At 32.4% G+C, this 17,032-nt stretch overlaps 4 protein-coding genes across 4 annotated transcripts; 1 reads left to right on the top strand and 3 right to left on the bottom strand.

The window, feature by feature from the left end:
* Positions 1–858: 858 nt before the first annotated feature.
* LOC135074545 (transducin beta-like protein 3) lies at positions 859–3,464 on the bottom strand. The gene is made up of 2 exons (XM_063968867.1): positions 3,335–3,464; positions 859–3,228 (listed from the first exon to the last, which is right to left on the bottom strand). The coding sequence occupies exons 1-2, from the start codon at positions 3,355–3,357 to the stop codon at positions 870–872; spliced, it is 2,382 nt and encodes a 793-aa protein (XP_063824937.1). The 5' UTR covers positions 3,358–3,464; the 3' UTR covers positions 859–869.
* A 350-nt stretch (positions 3,465–3,814) lies between these two features.
* LOC135074542 (dual specificity mitogen-activated protein kinase kinase 4) lies at positions 3,815–7,537 on the top strand. Its single transcript, XM_063968865.1, has 8 exons — positions 3,815–4,056; positions 4,163–4,364; positions 4,708–4,860; positions 5,178–5,322; positions 5,396–5,565; positions 5,702–5,831; positions 6,151–6,371; positions 6,452–7,537. Exons 1-8 carry the CDS (start codon positions 4,023–4,025, stop codon positions 6,633–6,635), a joined length of 1,239 nt encoding a protein of 412 aa, XP_063824935.1. The 5' UTR covers positions 3,815–4,022; the 3' UTR covers positions 6,636–7,537.
* A 330-nt stretch (positions 7,538–7,867) lies between these two features.
* LOC135074544 (transmembrane protein 186) lies at positions 7,868–8,693 on the bottom strand. The gene is made up of 2 exons (XM_063968866.1): positions 8,310–8,693; positions 7,868–8,228 (listed from the first exon to the last, which is right to left on the bottom strand). Exons 1-2 carry the CDS (start codon positions 8,557–8,559, stop codon positions 7,933–7,935), a joined length of 546 nt encoding a protein of 181 aa, XP_063824936.1. The 5' UTR covers positions 8,560–8,693; the 3' UTR covers positions 7,868–7,932.
* A 1,932-nt stretch (positions 8,694–10,625) lies between these two features.
* Positions 10,626–16,106, bottom strand: LOC135074541 (uncharacterized). Its single transcript, XM_063968864.1, has 6 exons — positions 15,368–16,106; positions 14,889–15,133; positions 14,615–14,668; positions 14,057–14,203; positions 13,515–13,601; positions 10,626–13,391 (listed from the first exon to the last, which is right to left on the bottom strand). Exons 1-6 carry the CDS (start codon positions 15,466–15,468, stop codon positions 12,856–12,858), a joined length of 1,170 nt encoding a protein of 389 aa, XP_063824934.1. The 5' UTR covers positions 15,469–16,106; the 3' UTR covers positions 10,626–12,855.
* Between the last annotated feature and the right edge of the window lie 926 nt (positions 16,107–17,032).

The following is a 17,032-nucleotide window of genomic DNA, read 5'->3' as shown; positions in this document are numbered from 1 at the left end:
ATTTTTATTTAAAACTTTATGTAACAGAGCACAAAAGGTGAACACAATGCCATAATTGTGGTATTCTCTTCCAGTCAACCTTTGGACCTTTGACGATTCGATTTTTTCAAGTTATAATTTTTTTTAAATGTAGACGGTGCCTAAATATGTATCTTGCAGTGAAATTAACTACTAACTGCCTTTACATTATTTAATATACTAAGCAGTAACCTGAGCACGAATATACAGGATGATTTTGTTATCAGTGTCCAAATTTTTAGGAGCGACTCAGAATCAGTAACTTAATTGATTTACGTAATTAAAGAAAATAAATATTTTTAAAGTTTTAAATTTGGCACACGTGGATAATTTGCTTCGTTCATAGAAAAATAGTACACACAGTTAACTGCAAATCTTAACAGACATAATGGTGCGCGAAAATAAGCCTTAACCTTTAAAAAATAAGATATGGAATTAGATTTAAGTACAATATTTTTTTTTGCGAAAAATACCACGATTATAAATAATTAAGATTAAGTTGTATTGTTAAATTATTCTATAAGTTTATTTATTTTGGATACTGATAGCAGTCACCCTGTATATATCATTGTCATTAATTCCTAATTCTTTTTTTTTGTACGAAAAACAATTAGGGTACTGGTATATGTCTAAGCCTAGCGCAGACCACCGATTTTTAGTTAGGTCGGGCTGTTAATCAGTATGGACGTGTATGAAAGTGCGCACATTACACCGATTTGGTATCGGCCGATCCTTCATACAAATTATAATCGGGCCCAACTATCGGCCAACTAAAACTGATGAACCAAGATGGTGGGATGTCTTATATTAATTACTAAAAGTAGGTAAATAATTAAAGCCTTTGAACGTATTTAATTATTTTTTATTGAATGTGGTTGCATACAGTTCACTGTATAAGAAATGAAATTCAAATCTTGTAATAAACTAGTAAGTCGCTCAAAGTGGCGTTCTGTATATGGCAATGAGCCTTCAATAAAACTCGCAAGTGAAGGCACTTTAAGATTACCAGCAATTATTTCTGGTGCTAATATATTGAATACAAGTTGAGCTGCATGACAATTTTTATTATTAGTGTTCCATTCAGCAGCAAACTTAAGTAAAGTTTCTTTTTGAGTGTTATTAATTTCCTTAAGTGTTTCAAAAAGTTTATCATTCCCCTGTTTCAGTACTTCATTAACAATTTTTAAGACATTCAGAGGTCTTTCCATTCGCAATGCGAGCTTCAAAGCCTTTACCATTTTTTTGTCATGCAATAGATTCAAAAGCTCTTGCTCTTGTATAACTAGTTGTTCTCTCTCTTTAGCTGTTTTTTCGCGACGTTCTGCTGTTACATCTTTTAGAGTGACTAGTTTGGAATCAGACCCTCCAGTGATCACAAGGGACTCATTTTTATTAAGAGCCAAAGACCATACTTTTCCATCATGATTATCCAAAGACATTTTACATTCTGATGTTTTAATATTCCAAAGCTTTAAGAGACCATCTGCACCACATGACAGAATTTGCTGACCTCTGGTGAGAAATTCAATCTTCAAAACTGAGCTCTCATGACCTTCAAAAGTTTTCAAACAACTTAAGTATTGTATAGACCACAGTTTGAGTGAGCAATCTGCTGAGGAAGTTAAAATAACCTGATCAACAGGTGAAAACCGAACACACCACACTCCCCGCCTGTGTCCCTTTAATACTCCAAGTAATGTCAAATTTTCTGTCCATAATTTTGTTGTTTTATCTTGAGAACCTGTTGCTATCATTTTGTCATTGGGTGAAACTGTGACACAATTAATATCCATTTGGTGGGCTATTTCTGTATGAGTTGATTTAATTTTTTGATTTAAATTATCAGTTTCTTTAGGAACTGACCAAACTTTTAAACAATTGTCTTGACTGACAGAAGCAAAGAATTCTGCAGATGACTGGGAAGTAAAAACAGATCCAACAGAAGCTGTATGTCTTGCTCCAACACCAATGCATTGTATGCTTTTGTTTTCCATTTGTAGCCAAATTCTTACACTATTATCTTTGGCTGAAGAAATGAATAATTCTGGTCTGGTTGGAAAACATGCCAATGACAAAACTATGTCTGTATGGCCTTTTATTATTTCACAGTTCATACTTTCCAACTCATAATACTTCAAATCCTTACTGTTTGTAGCAACTACTATGTGTGTTTCAGATTTTCCCACAAATATGATGTCTAAGACTTCATCAGTAAATCCAACCATTTGTTTCATGCAAGCAAATGACTCTAAATCATGAATAATGATGTTATGATCAGCAGTTACAACTGAAAGCATATTGCGGGCGTCATTAAATAGGAGATGGGTAGCAGCTAGCCCACCCTCCTCTGAGGCCGGGGACACAAGGCTGTTGGACTGCTCATACATCAGACGACTCATTTGCATATTCCAAACTTTAATTATTCCCTTTTCTCCCACACAAGCCACATAAATTCCTTCAGTTTCCAACTTTTTCTTGAAGTTAGGTATTTTGAATGAGAGAGGCAAAATCACACAGGCCTCGATGCTCTCATAGACTGGGATAACTTTGACAGCTTTACTTTCACTGAGCTTCCAAAGGATTAATACTCGATCTCTTCCTGAACTAACCATATATTCTCCATCGTTAGTAAAATTTATGGAAGTAATTTTACTAAAATGACCTGCATATGTTACAAGTTCTTTACCTGATTTGCAATCCCAAGATCTTATTTTGGTATCATCAGCTGCTCCGAAAATAAGTTGTTTTGAATGGTCCGGATGATATTTCAGGACAGAAAACACCCCCATTGCTCCTCTTAAACTGCTTGTGCAAGTATTATGGGCAAGATTCCAGAGTCTTATATTGCCATCAGAACCACCTGATGCAACATTTTCATCCGTACAGTCAAATGCGATTCGAGCAACAGGACCCTTATGACTAGATCTCCACATTTTCAGTTGACTTCCAGTACATTTATCCCATAACTTCATTAAACCGCTCTTATGTGCTGTGATAATTGTATCGTTACTATGTGACATTTTGAATGTGTATATTTGATCACTCTCAACATTTTCTTCGACATTTCCTATTACAAGTACCACAGACAGGGTATTGACATCGATAATTTTGATAACATCATCACACAGGCAAAGTAGGTGCGCGCCATCGGTAGTCCACTCTATTTCTCCTCCTGTGTAGAAGGCTGTATACTCGGCAGTTTTCTCATACCTGAAAGAAAGGCCGGTCAAGTTTATAGGTTGTTACAGTTTCGTATATCAAAATGGTGTCCAAAATATTAGTCTAATAAATTAAGCATATTACATGAGATACTTACTCTTCCTTTAATAAGCTTCCCATGTTGTCTTCACAGCGTCATTAAATTGAACAAATTACAAAAAATAACACGGCTTTAAAATAATGCAACACGTGTATTTGACGTTTCTTTTCTTTCTGCTGATTTTTGACACGTTTGACAAAAATGACATTGACGTAAACATTTTTTTAGCCTTGGAACTGTGCTTGGGACACTGTCATTTGACAGTTAAGATAGAGGTGTATCAAGCATCGAGTATCACCATAAAGGCCGTAGCACGCCAACTTAAAAGGGATCGTTCGTAACCATATCATCTTCCTACTCGCGCGTCATTTCCTCAAACAGAAACATTTTTTTCTTCATTGCTGTACTGTGTGTGTGTCCCTTGAAAATATTACCGTGGCGGTAAAAAGGTTAACTAGCGACTGAGAAACACTTAACTAGTAGTTGTCGTCATGCCCAATTAGCCCATTGCCACATTCCGTGACATAGAAAAAAAAGTGTTGAGGTGAAAAAAAAAACAAAATGTCAATTTTGTAAGTGTTGTCGATAAATACAATGAATAGATTTTACAATAAAATTTCGTGTCTTAGTATGAAAACGTGACCAATTTTTAGTTACCAATATCAAATGGATAATTTGGAAGTTGTTATCGACACCAAAGAGTAGTTGGAAACATTTTAAACGAGTATTTCTTAGCGAGCTAAAAATGTCGAAGAATGGCGAAGTGACATCGAATCAAGGTAGGTAATGCTTCCGTGAAGTAAATATTACTAAGATGTGTATGATGATGTTTTACATTTTAGTGTTACTTTTGTGTTTAATTATTCAAATCGTAATTTATTTTAGGCTCCAGTAGACCGTCATTACCGAGACCAGATTTGAATCTTTTTGGTACAGAAAGACGCAAAGCGTTAGATCTTCAAATAAGTGGTGGTCCATCAGCTGGGGGTAGTCCTGTGTTTACGCCATTTACTGCAAATCCAGCAGTAGTTCAACGACCTCGAGTGCCCTCACGTACCATACGAGATGTGTTGCCCGAAAATACTAGGTAATGTTGTCCATCCAAATTTAGATCACACTTCAAACATTCCTTATTGATAAAGTTCAGTGTTTCAATTTGTTTTATCTATTTTACCTATTTATTTTTATTTATTAAGAGAATAGTGTCATGATGTAAAGATTACCTTAAATCTATAGGTGCAACTCAATATTCGTCAATTTTTTATTAATTGAATCAGTAGATCACATAGTTCTGTTGTTTGTTGTACACTCTATTATTGTTTTTTTTAATTAATAATGATGTAAATGTATTCATTGATTTTTAGACTTAAAATCTCAGAATCAAATGAGAATATAATAAAATAAGTTCATGTTGTGCCTATTGTATACAGAGACAGATGCAGGATTTATCCGTCCATGCAGTCATCAGGCAAGTTGCAGCTATCAGCAACAGAAGTCTATGATTTCACAGCCGACGACCTGCAGGATCTGGGTGAGATAGGAAGAGGAGCATTTGGGGCTGTAAATAAAATGGAACACAGAAAGTAAGTTTTTTTTTATGTATCTTATCATAAAATCTAGCAATATTTATATTTTATAAAATACACATATTCATAATAATATGCCTATAACAATTTATTCATTAACCACAGACAAAATTAACCAAAGCTCAACCATTAGTCAGCTGATTTGATTTAGTTAGCATATTCTAATATACATAATAATATAAAGTTATATCACATTAGACATTAGACCGCCTAGTTGTACCTTGTGTGTTCCTTTTCTTTGTTATTTTTTTTGGTGTGCAATAAATTGTATTTATTATTATTATTAGATATAAGTGATGTTTTTCTTATCATAGAACCAACCGTGTAATGGCTGTGAAACGCATACGTTCCACAGTGGACGAAAAAGAGCAAAAGCAATTACTCATGGATCTTGAAGTGGTAATGAAAAGTAATGATTGCTTATACATTGTAGAGTTTTATGGAGCCTTGTTTAAAGAAGTAAGTACTAAGGAACAATATTGTATGACATCCACATCAAAAGTCATTTTACTAAAATAAACTTTTTTCTTAGGGTGATTGCTGGATTTGCATGGAATTAATGGACACTTCATTAGACAAATTTTATAAGTTCATTTGTGAGCGGATGCAAACTCGAATACCAGAAAACATTTTAGCTAAAATAACACTTGCAACAGTCAAAGCTCTAAATTATTTAAAGGAAAAGCTAAAAATTATTCATAGGTATGTATTAGTATATTATTTTAGGCCTTTAATCACATGTCGATCACAATAATAATTAGTTATTTGTTGCATGTTTACTTGATGTTTTTTTATACATTTTTATTCTGTAAGAATTAAAACTTTTCTGTCATTATAGAGATGTGAAACCATCCAACATACTGTTAGACCGAAGGGGTAATATAAAGTTATGTGATTTTGGAATATCAGGAAAATTGGTGGATTCAATAGCGCGTACACGCGACGCTGGTTGCAGACCATATATGGCTGTAAGTATAATAGAAATTACTAGCATTCGTTTATTATGTAGCACACGATTAGTTTATGGAAGGCATGCGGGCGCGTTAATACTCGCTCTGACAGACTGGCTGTATTAGTACTGTTTCTTTTAATCAGTAAACATCAAGTTTATTTGATAATTAAAAATATCTCTGCGTTCAACAAATAGGTCATCTGTATTTACAAAATACATACTTGTCTTGTACATTTTTGCCTTTGCATTCTTATATTGACTTATTACTAAATTTTATTTGAATTAATACATTTTAAAACCATACATATTTTTATTAAATTGATTTCTATTTTCAGCCGGAGCGGATTGACCCAGGTAGAGCACGAGGTTATGATGTTCGTTCAGATGTGTGGTCTCTTGGGATCACACTAATGGAAGTGGCAACGGGTGCCTTCCCCTATCCACGTTGGGGCTCTGTTTTCGAACAGCTGCAACAAGTAGTCCAGGGTGATCCTCCACGTCTTACAAACACTAATAATGCATTTTCCAACAACTTCGTAAACTTTGTCAACACATGGTAAGTCCAAGGCCATTATACGTGTTTTTAATAATGTCGTTAAGCCATTTGTGTTGAGTATTAAATGATTTTATTTCCAGCTTGATCAAAGAAGAGACTCAGCGTCCTAAATACAACAGACTGTTGGAACACCCATTCATCAAAGGTATCGAACAGAGCCGAGCTGATGTCGCTGCGTATGTATGTGAAGTTCTGGACGCTATGGAGCGTAATGGCGTAAGTCCATTCACAACAGATCAGCCTGCTCAAGCATGGGTTGATTAACTGTTATATCAAAATTTAGAAAGTTTAAACACCCTTTTAAATCAGGTACTTGATCATTAAAATAGAGAATAATAATGTTTGACAGTTCTTAAATCTATGTTGACTGGCTTGCCTCATTTAAAATACCTGCCATGATGACAGTTTATGTTGTTAGAAATGTAATTTTAATATTAAAATTAAGTATTTCTGTATGAATGAAATGAAGTAGTATTTGTTAGGACAAGTAGGACAATTCTTTGAATTAATACCGTGAGGTACAGTAAAAAGAAGTATTTTATACATACACCCTAAATAATAAATGTTATATGTATACTAAGTTCCCAAAGTAGATAATTATTTTCAGCAAGTATATTTGTCCTGAAACTAGATTAAAAAATAAGTTTCAAATAATGTTTATGTAAGTATAAATAGTTCCATTTACCATTAAGATAAGCTGCTTATTTTGATTTCTGTATAAAACCTATATAAACTTTGTTTTGGGAACAGAAGTACCTAATTATAATAATGTTCATTTGTGTATGTAAAGTTTAAAAAAATTACCCTCCATTCTGCAGTCGGGTAAATAGGAATGAAACTTGCTTGTAGTAAATTTTATCCAGCTGCCAGAATTAGTCAGAAATGAATTTTAGCATGCAAAAACACATAATGTAGTTAATAGTTTTATAAATTTGTATATACAAACAGATAATAAATAAATAAATAAGAATATTAACAATATTATTACATTTCATATAGTGACCATTTTTTTATGGATGCAATACACTATGTTTGCAAACCATTTTATTAATTATTATTATGACTTATAGCAATTAATTTTCACTGTATTTATTCAAAATTACTATTTATAAGATTTGGTTCCGAAAAATAATATAAGAAATAGAATAATACATTAGTAAATCTTATGGTTTTACTTTTCATTAACAAATCCTGATTTTTATTGCCCTTGCTTAACACACTGGTTGTGTTATGATACACAGCTTTATTTTAACAATAAAGAGTTGTAAAAGGAAACAATGTAATGAATACAAATGTATTAGGTTCAACTTGCACTGGATGGTGGGCCGGATTTTATAAGTTGATTTAGATTCAATAACACATGCAGTCTATTGAAGTGGAAATTAATATACAGTCTCAAACATTGTGTCTGGCTGCTTTCTATCTTATGGCTTTAAAATAGTATCCCCAGTTACTACACTATCAAAGTTAGTTTACTTTAAAAATGAAACAAAAGCTTTGATCATACTAAGTTTAATTAATTAAAAATATTTACAAATGACTACATAAGTATCTTTTAAAATTATTCTAAAACTTGTCCCATTTTTTTTGCATTTAATACATTGCCAAATTTGACTAATAATTTATATGTACTTCCATCTGTAAGTTGCGGTGAAAGGTAAATTGGATCCATAGGTTTTGAGGACATATCAAGAAGTGGCATCCAGTCATCAGCAGGTATGACTTTGTCTACTCTTTTTCCCCAATAGTTTACAGATGATATTTTAATATATTTATTATCTTCACTTATGTACAAGAATCCAATAATATTACGAAATGGTAAAGTTGCTAAACACAATAGAGCTGCTCCAGTCAAACCTGTAACATTAAAGAAACGTAGTTATTAATGATTTATTGCAAATATTCAAGAAAAATAATTGATTTTGGGTTTCAAATTACCAATATATGATGCAGATAAAAAAGTGGTAGGAGGCACTGCATTGGCCATTTCTAAAACTCCACAACCAGGTATACCAATAGAAGTTCCGAAGATGTGATACATTTTAAGTCTGTTTATGATGGCAATATACTTTATTGAAGGAAATGAAAATACCGTTTCAAACTTAGGTTCAGTTATTTCTTGTGAAAAGTTCATTTTTTGGTATGTAAAATATTTAAATTGGTTTCGTAAAGATCTTAAATAAGCCATTATTTATATTTATTTGGAACTTCTCTTCACATTAGACACAAACATATAACCAAAAATATTTTCTTTTTGACATTTGTAATTTCGTAAACTCAAGTCAATTTATTTTGCCGACTGTCAGTTGTTGGAACTACACCACAGATGAGACAGGGAACTACACACATCTGTGGTTGGCCCCATGAAGCTAAAGATAAAAACCTGAATGTCTCCAACTTCCTCATTGGCCCTAGAGCAATTCCAAGTATACCATCAATAAAAGCCTAATTAGAGTCATCAAACCTCTCAGTCATTCAATTAGAGCCATTAGAACTTCATAACTATGAGTTGTTTTCTGTGTGTAAGCTGAGGACACGTGTCCCCAGCTGACACATCTGTATCTTCGTAAATATTTATGCTACGATAATGTATTATACCTCAAAAATTACAGTCGAATCCAAATAGTAGGCTTTCCAATTTTCAAGACTTTAGCTCAAATACTGTTAAAACCACGATCAAAAAACTATGTGCGAGCTGGAGTACCGTGTCTCCAGCTTACACATCTGTATCTTCGTAAATATTTAAGCTACATCAATGTTTTATATCTCATAAATTAAAGTCGAATAAAAAAACCCGACTTCAAATCTTTCAAAGCTTTATCTCGAACCGTTTTCGAACTACGAACCGATATGTATGTGTAAGCTGGTGACACGTAACACACGGTGGATTATTAAAACCGTATAAGTTAGAGTTGCGTTTTAAAGATCAAATAATTCGTTATAATTAAAGTACACACGAGACATAATTTCAAATCTCTAGGCCTCTTAGTTTCAGAATTAAAAGCCAAAAACTATTTTCCCGCCAAATAATTCAAATAATGTGGGTCGACTGCGACGTTGCCGTTCCGTGCGTCCACTAGAGCAGTCGAATTTGAACCTAAAAACTAGTAGCGTTTGAATCATTTTTATTTGTAGTTTAAATCATTTAATTTCGATTATAAGAATTTTAGACTAGGAGCCGGCTGATTTGTGTATTGAGTACCTAATAACCTATATTTTATTATAAGAAAAAGCTAGGTAAAACAAAATTATATTTTAATATACGGGTCATTCCATGAAAATCTGTATATTTTCGACGTCATTTTGTCCTAAACTTTTTTAAGATGCTTTTGAATACTTTATTAGTGTAAATTATAGTTTATTTATTAATTACGTTGTGTCTAAAAGGGCCAGTCACTTTATGCTTTACTTTTCGAGAAATTATAACTTTCAATTTTTTCATACTACATTACTCCTATATGACTTAATAAAGTATAAAACTTATAACCTTAACATGTATAGATAAGTTAATATACTTAATGTAGTTGTTTTGTTATTATCACTATATAAAAAACGTCATTCCCTAACTAGTAACTTAGTCCCTAGCGCCATTAAAAGCTAGGGCCTGACGGTCTAGGGACTGACGATTTGGAGTAAAACTTAAGACAAATGCAGATTAACTTTATATTATAAGATGCTTAATACGATGTGCCGAAAATACCCAAAAAACCACACGTAAATACTAATAATTTATATACAATTTCCTATTGTAATCAATAAAGCTACTCAACTAGGGACTGACGCAGTGACTGGATCAACACCATGTTTCCGCAACAATTGGCACGTTTGCACTAATTCAAAAAACGGTTGCCGCAAAGTCAGTATGGTCTGAAGATAACTTCGTATCGTACTTTAAATTCAACTAAATGTCATTCACTCTAAATACTTATTAAGGCGCAAAATTATAAAATCTGTGCGTGGCGAGGGAATGACGTTAAAAGCTGTGGACTCTTTTTCAACTTTATAAAATCGAATTATTGTTTATTGAAACCGTTAAATATTAATAGAATTTGGTGTAATATACGTTTAAATAGATTATTCGTTAATTAAAACAAAGGATCAAGTTGATGTTTCCATAAATATGGGTTCCAAAACACAAACTTTTGGAGTACGGACATGTCTAGGGAATGACGTTATGGGTAATTTAAAAGGAATTTAAGATGTTTTAAAAATAGTTTTAAAAAATATAAATGGGTGATGAATAAAACACATTGCGAGCTGTTATTTAACAATTTTGGAATAAAATATTAACAAATATTCCATGTGAAATGTGGCGCGGACTAAGAGTTGACATATTTTTGTGGAATGACCCATACAAGCAAAGAGCATAAAAGAGTAAGAGACGGCACTCCATAGATATTTTTTGAGCTCACGCACACATATGCATTTTAGAGAACGACCCGCAAATCTTTACCAACCGCACAAACTGCAGGCGGAGCTACCAACATAATGCCTTATTTTCTGACAGTATTAGTGACGTTCGTAATAACTTATCGATTATCGATACTTTGCTAGGGTTGTAATTGCATATCGATATCTAGTATAGGAACCTTCAATATTTTAATGATTACTATTTTTATTTTATACTATGTGTAAGTAAAACGAAGTTTTGTAACGTAAATTATTTATTTCGAAATAAAATAGGTATATTACAATAAGTATTGAACATGACATAGCAGTTGTAGGCATGAGGAATTATTGAATATTATAACAAAGTACAGAAATGATAATTTTGTAAACTTTTATTTTCACAACTTTTTCTAAGAAAAAATAGGATTTTTATTTATAAACATCTTTAATTTTCTTATCAGCTGATCGAACCTCAGCCTCAAGATTACTTTTCAATGCTTTGTTGCTGTGCTTTTTTACTTTTGTCAGCAAAATTGTTTTCACTTTTTATGAAGCTGTCATTAATGATTTTACAACTTTTTCTTAGAAAAAGGTAACTTAATATTTTAAACATCTTATCATAAATTTCTTTATTATGTTGTTGACATTTAAACCAACTAAAATTACAATTTGTACTCAACATTAAGAAAATGAATTTTCCAACATTTTCCATATATATCTGGTCGGCAATATGGTCATGATAAAATTGTTTAGCTTCATTTACGGTGGTACATAATTGAATTGTTGGATAAACGAGACTTTTTTTATCATGCCACCATTCGCGAAGAGATATATATGCATACAAATCATTGTCAACAGGAGTTTTCACGCTCAAACACTCTTCACAAATTAAACAAGAACTGTTCTGTAATAGTTTGGCAGCTAAATACCCGCTTACATATACTACTGGTTGGTTTTCAAGGCTACACAAATTTTCAATGGGCTAAGTTTTCAGGGTCCGGGATAGACAACACAGGATAAAATTCAGTGTCTGTGGAATCTTGAACATTAATTTTTATTTCTGTTGTTTTTAAATTAGTTTTTAAAATGTCTTTATATTCCAGCATATGTTTATTGTTGTCTGCTTCACAATTAGCACTTCTGCTATGAGGCACTTTCAGCCCAGTAACCATGCTTGTTTTAAGCGCTGCAGTAAAGTGCGTGATAGTGGGATTTCTATTGGTTACACTGTGTTGCCTAATGATTCCAAATAAGTTTTCCAGAGAGTCTTGGTTAAACTGTCTAAGGTTCATATATTTAAACCCTTCATTCTTTAACTTTTCCCAAATATCGTTTAAGGATTTGATAGATATTTGATATCCCTTTACGCATTTAACATTTTTTAGTATCGTGTTTTCTGCTGTTATAAATTTTATGGTTTTTAACTTATCAGTATAAAAGGTCCAAGACTCAATGTGATTACTTGATGTGGAAACATTTTCCCGGATCCCTTTCTTTACGTCATTTAAAGATGATGGACCATTTGTACAATCAAATAGTTTATCTAACTGTTCAATCACAAATGCTGTATCATTGCAATCAGAAACTTCTTTCCATGCCATCATTTTTAAAATAGCTGCCACGGTATTACTCAGAGCATGCGCAGCATACTTCACCCTCATCTTAGTTTTGAATGTTGGATTTACAATGGTACTATTCAGTTTTTTAAAATTTAAAAAATTTCTGTTGTGTTCTTCTGCAACTACCAAATGCCTCCATTGTGCAATTTTTCCATCGAAAGACATATTTCCACTTTTAAAGAAATTGTTTCGTAATGATTTGAACAAGTGAGGGATGTCATAGATTATAAAAATTTTGTCATTATTTACAGAGAAAAAGTTGCTATCTATGCCTTGTCCACAGTTTCTTTTTAACATGTTAAGAGCTCCTATATTTGTAGATCCCTGATCACAAACTGTTGTTAGAACCACAAATCCGATTTCTTTTAATTTTTTGATGATGTCCGATATAATTTTTGCCAGTTTTGCTGTTGATATTGTGCCTTCCACAAAATAGTGCGCAATATATTGTTTGTATTTATGTTTAGCACCCTGTATCATAACACTAACGCATGGTCTGCAATTTTCTTTTCTCGTCCCATGTTCTCGCCCTCTCCATAATCCACGTAGCCATCCACTTTATCAGCAATTTCGTTATAAATTATCCGTTTCTTTAACGCCATCTCGTCAAATATTAACGAGCAATATTTATTTTCCTTTGGCATACTTGATGCTTTTGCCTCTAACATATCAATTATATTTTTATTTATACCAGGCTCCATTGGTATATTTTTTAAAATCCTTTGGAGCGTTTTAGTGCTTGGTAGCGTAAACAGCTTTTGCATATAGCGGTATGCTTTAGGGGACCGTTTAAATATAGCCAAAGCATATATTTTGTTGGCTAAAGTCCACCTTTTTCCTTGTGACTTTTTTTTGTTATTCTGCACTACATCCTTTACTAACGATGTCAGCACTTCCGAATCTAACTTGTCTAAATTCACTCTTGACTTCGCTATATTCCTTATTGTTTTTTTTGCATTTTGTAACTGTCGCCAAAGCCTCTTCTCTTTAATTGTAAATGTTGATGAAGTGTCTGTAATAATAATAAAAACATTTCCATTAGTAAAAAAACAACATTAAAGCAAATTGAATTGAATATTGGTTAATTAATCAGCAATTTTACTTAGTTTTTTAAATTAGGTATGTTTTATCTTACCTTTCATTTCAATGTTTTTCTTAGGTCTTTTATAACTGTGGACTAATATTTCTGCCTGTGCATCTTGATGGCAAATGTTTTTATCATCTGAAATATTATAAATATGCAAATTAGTTGTTTTATGAAACATATTATTTCCAAATCAATCAATCATTATCAAGTTTTAAAAAAATGCAAAGACAGGATAATGATAGCTCTTCTCATAAAATATGAAGCGTGGGCCCACCTTCAATAACAATGACATAATATTAAATTAAAGGCATTTAGAGGTTTTAATGTTCTGCATTCTGGATGCGTTCTGCGGGTATGTCAAGACAATCTGTAAGTGGTCGTGATAAGGCAATCAGTCACGTGTGCTTTGCGTTCTTTGTTCGTATCCGCACGGTCAAATCGCATTAATATAAAATGTACAGAAACCTAGAATGTTGTACATATAAGTTCATTTTGACCTGACTGCAGACTGCAGAACGCATCCAGGGTGGCATTCTTTAGTTTGAGGGAAGGCATATTTTAGAAGGTAAATAATTAGTTTGTACACTTACCATGAGCAATGGGTTTATAGGTCATATGTTCTGGTGCATTGGAAGTAGAAGGAAGAGGTTCAAAAGTTGTTTTCGCAGAAATACCAGAATCTGGTATATCCACAGTTCCCAAACATGTTGAATTTAGTTGTTTGGTTGTAAGGGGAACTGAAAGCAGATAATGAAATGTGAATTGGGTAATAAAATGTCATGTTCTTACCCAACTTTAGGGTACAATCAGTCTAGGTACATGTCTTGCTCACATTAAAAATTACTAGCTTATAAATATTATTAAACTAGCTGACCTGGCTAATTAATGTAGATTGCCTAAAATTTTTCAAATTGGTCCGGTACTTTTTTTGAAGAATTTGTATTACACAAATTACTAAAGTCCCTCTAACTCAACACCTCATTCTAAGCTAAATTGTGTTACGAGTGGGTTTACTACAATATTCAAGCTGTGGGGTTCTAACCCGCACTTTAGGCTATCTTGGCTTCGAGTTACGGAGCCGATCAAATACAAACAAACAATTAAATATTTCCTTTTTATATTATTAGTATAATTTTAGATAAACATACCTCGTTCAACTGGATTTGACTTCTTTGGAATGCAATATGAATGATCATAAAGAACTGTAACAAAGTATAGATATAATTAATAATTGAAATTATATATTATTTATTGATAAGCATACAACACATGTTTGTGGTTACAAAGAAAGAACCTTGTTAAATTGCATTCGGTTGGTTTGTTTTGGAAACCAAAGAAAATTAATTAAGACATCTAAATAATTCAGAAAAAATGATAGATAGTAAATTAAATTTAAAAAAATAATTGAAGTCATCATCATACCTGTCTTGAGGTTTTCTTTATTGGAGTCTTTTACATGAAGAGGAAACTCTGTCAAAACTTCATCTGGCAAGATGGGATTGCTCAATTCCAGTGTTGGAATAGCTGAGTTCTTCAGCCGAGTTCCTTTGGCATTGAAGGATTCAGGAGTGAAGTGCCCACCACAAACAAACTTAAGTTGGTGTAACTTTTCAATAGGTACATATGCTAAGTCTTCTATGCCAGCATTTTTAACCCACCTTCGACAACTGAAATAAGAAATACCTATTAGAAAAGAAAAAGAATAACAAACTGAAATTTATTCATCAACTAATTTCTTTTAGTATTGTTATGCAATTCATTTACAGAGTACGAAACAAAATACTGAAATTAAAAATTGGTTATGGTTATTTACTGTATGATTAAAAATATTAATCCCAGCCTTTAAGTTTACACAATCAGTAAAATTATCTTGTAATAAATGAGTGTTATTAGAAACTTACCGGTCAGAATCCAGAGGAAACCTACTCAAAAGTAAGGGTGATCCACCACGACTTCGCCTCTTATTACAAATAACGCACTTCTTGTTGTTTCTACTCTCCATTATCAGTAGAAGCCTAAAATGAAATAGGTATTAATTAAACAAAGCCTATAATTTCTCTCCAACCAGTGTCAATGCCCTGGTTCATGCATTTACCAGTTTTGAAAGTACATTTACATTTTCATCACATAGGGTTGTTTTTAATGAAAAATAGATTTGTAATAGATCTAATATTTCAAGTAAGTAGATAACATACCCATTAAACAGAAAAGTAAATAAGAGTTTAAACTTCTGTAGAAGTTGAAACACAGCTTATTTAAAAGAGTCTCTATCTCACAAAAAACATAACACTGAACAGCAAACTTTATCACGCCCGATACGGAGGAACTTAATCAACTCAACGTAAACGACAGAAAAGTTTATTTACAGTAATATTGCACCAAATCTGAGAAAATAACTTCACACGAATCAATTCGCCGGTTAAAAACTCAAACTCAATTGACAGACATTTTTTTTCATTTGTCAAACTAACAATACTACCAACATAAGGACACTAAACAATTATTTTTAGTATGGTGGTATTGATCCGCGGGTTCCCCTGCTATAGTGAAATCAATCCAAAATGCACTTTATTGCTAAGGGATAAGGTTGTATATCAATTGCTACATATAGAGACTAGTCTTTGTATGAGAAGTGTCTACCCACTGCATACAAGTAACGAACTTGTTTCCAAAGGCTCAAATATTTGTGGCGTTTCTAAACGCAACCACTTTAATTTTTATTTAAATACCGTGAAGTCCCACGATTCTGCTACTATAGTTTTTTTTTGTGTTCACGCATTTGAAGTCGGTTTTATTTTTTTTAAAAGTTAATTATTACAACTGTCTACAGTATTTTTGCGCACGGGTTATGCATAGCTTATTTTTATTGCTTTATAACCTAGAAACAAGAATAACAACAAAAAATTGTTCTGAATTTGCTTTTTTGTGTAAAAAATAGAAAAATTCATATCAATGAATGTATGAAACATGAACATAGAGATGATTTAATTTGTTGCCAAATATTTTTTTTCTTTCTTTCATTCATTCTTTCTAATTATATTAAAACATAACAAACATCCATTTAAGATTCATTCTCACAAGAGAAAAATTAAAATAGAGTCCAAATATTTATTAAAAATGAAAAGTTCTAATTTCCTGTCATGTTCCATAGAAGATTTTTTTCATAAAAATCTAACCCTATCATGCTTTCAGTATACTGGCCTTGGTAACGTCGTTTCTCAAATCCCACTATATTTTGATGAAAGCGTGCCCCTTGTTCTTGCGAATAAGCCCCCATAATTATTTATAAATATATCCCAATGAGAATGTGACGTGCATCTATAAAGACATTCTACTATGAAGATGGAAAATTCAAATCGCTATAACTTTTTAAAAAGCAAATATTTTCGATTTGTAATCGCACTTTTTATATACATTTGCTTATATAATCAGAATATAATAAGTAAAATCCATGCGCAAAAAAAATTTTTTTTTTTGTTGACCGGTGTTATCTATAGCTTCATGGTTGGCCCATTGACGTATTATGTTATTGACCATACATACCTATAGAATAAACGAGCTTGGTA

The sequence above is a fragment of the Ostrinia nubilalis genome, chromosome 9 (assembly GCF_963855985.1).
Source record: "Ostrinia nubilalis chromosome 9, ilOstNubi1.1, whole genome shotgun sequence".
NCBI classification, from domain to species: domain Eukaryota; kingdom Metazoa; phylum Arthropoda; class Insecta; order Lepidoptera; family Crambidae; genus Ostrinia; species Ostrinia nubilalis.
This window is presented reverse-complemented; position numbering and strand designations above follow the sequence as displayed.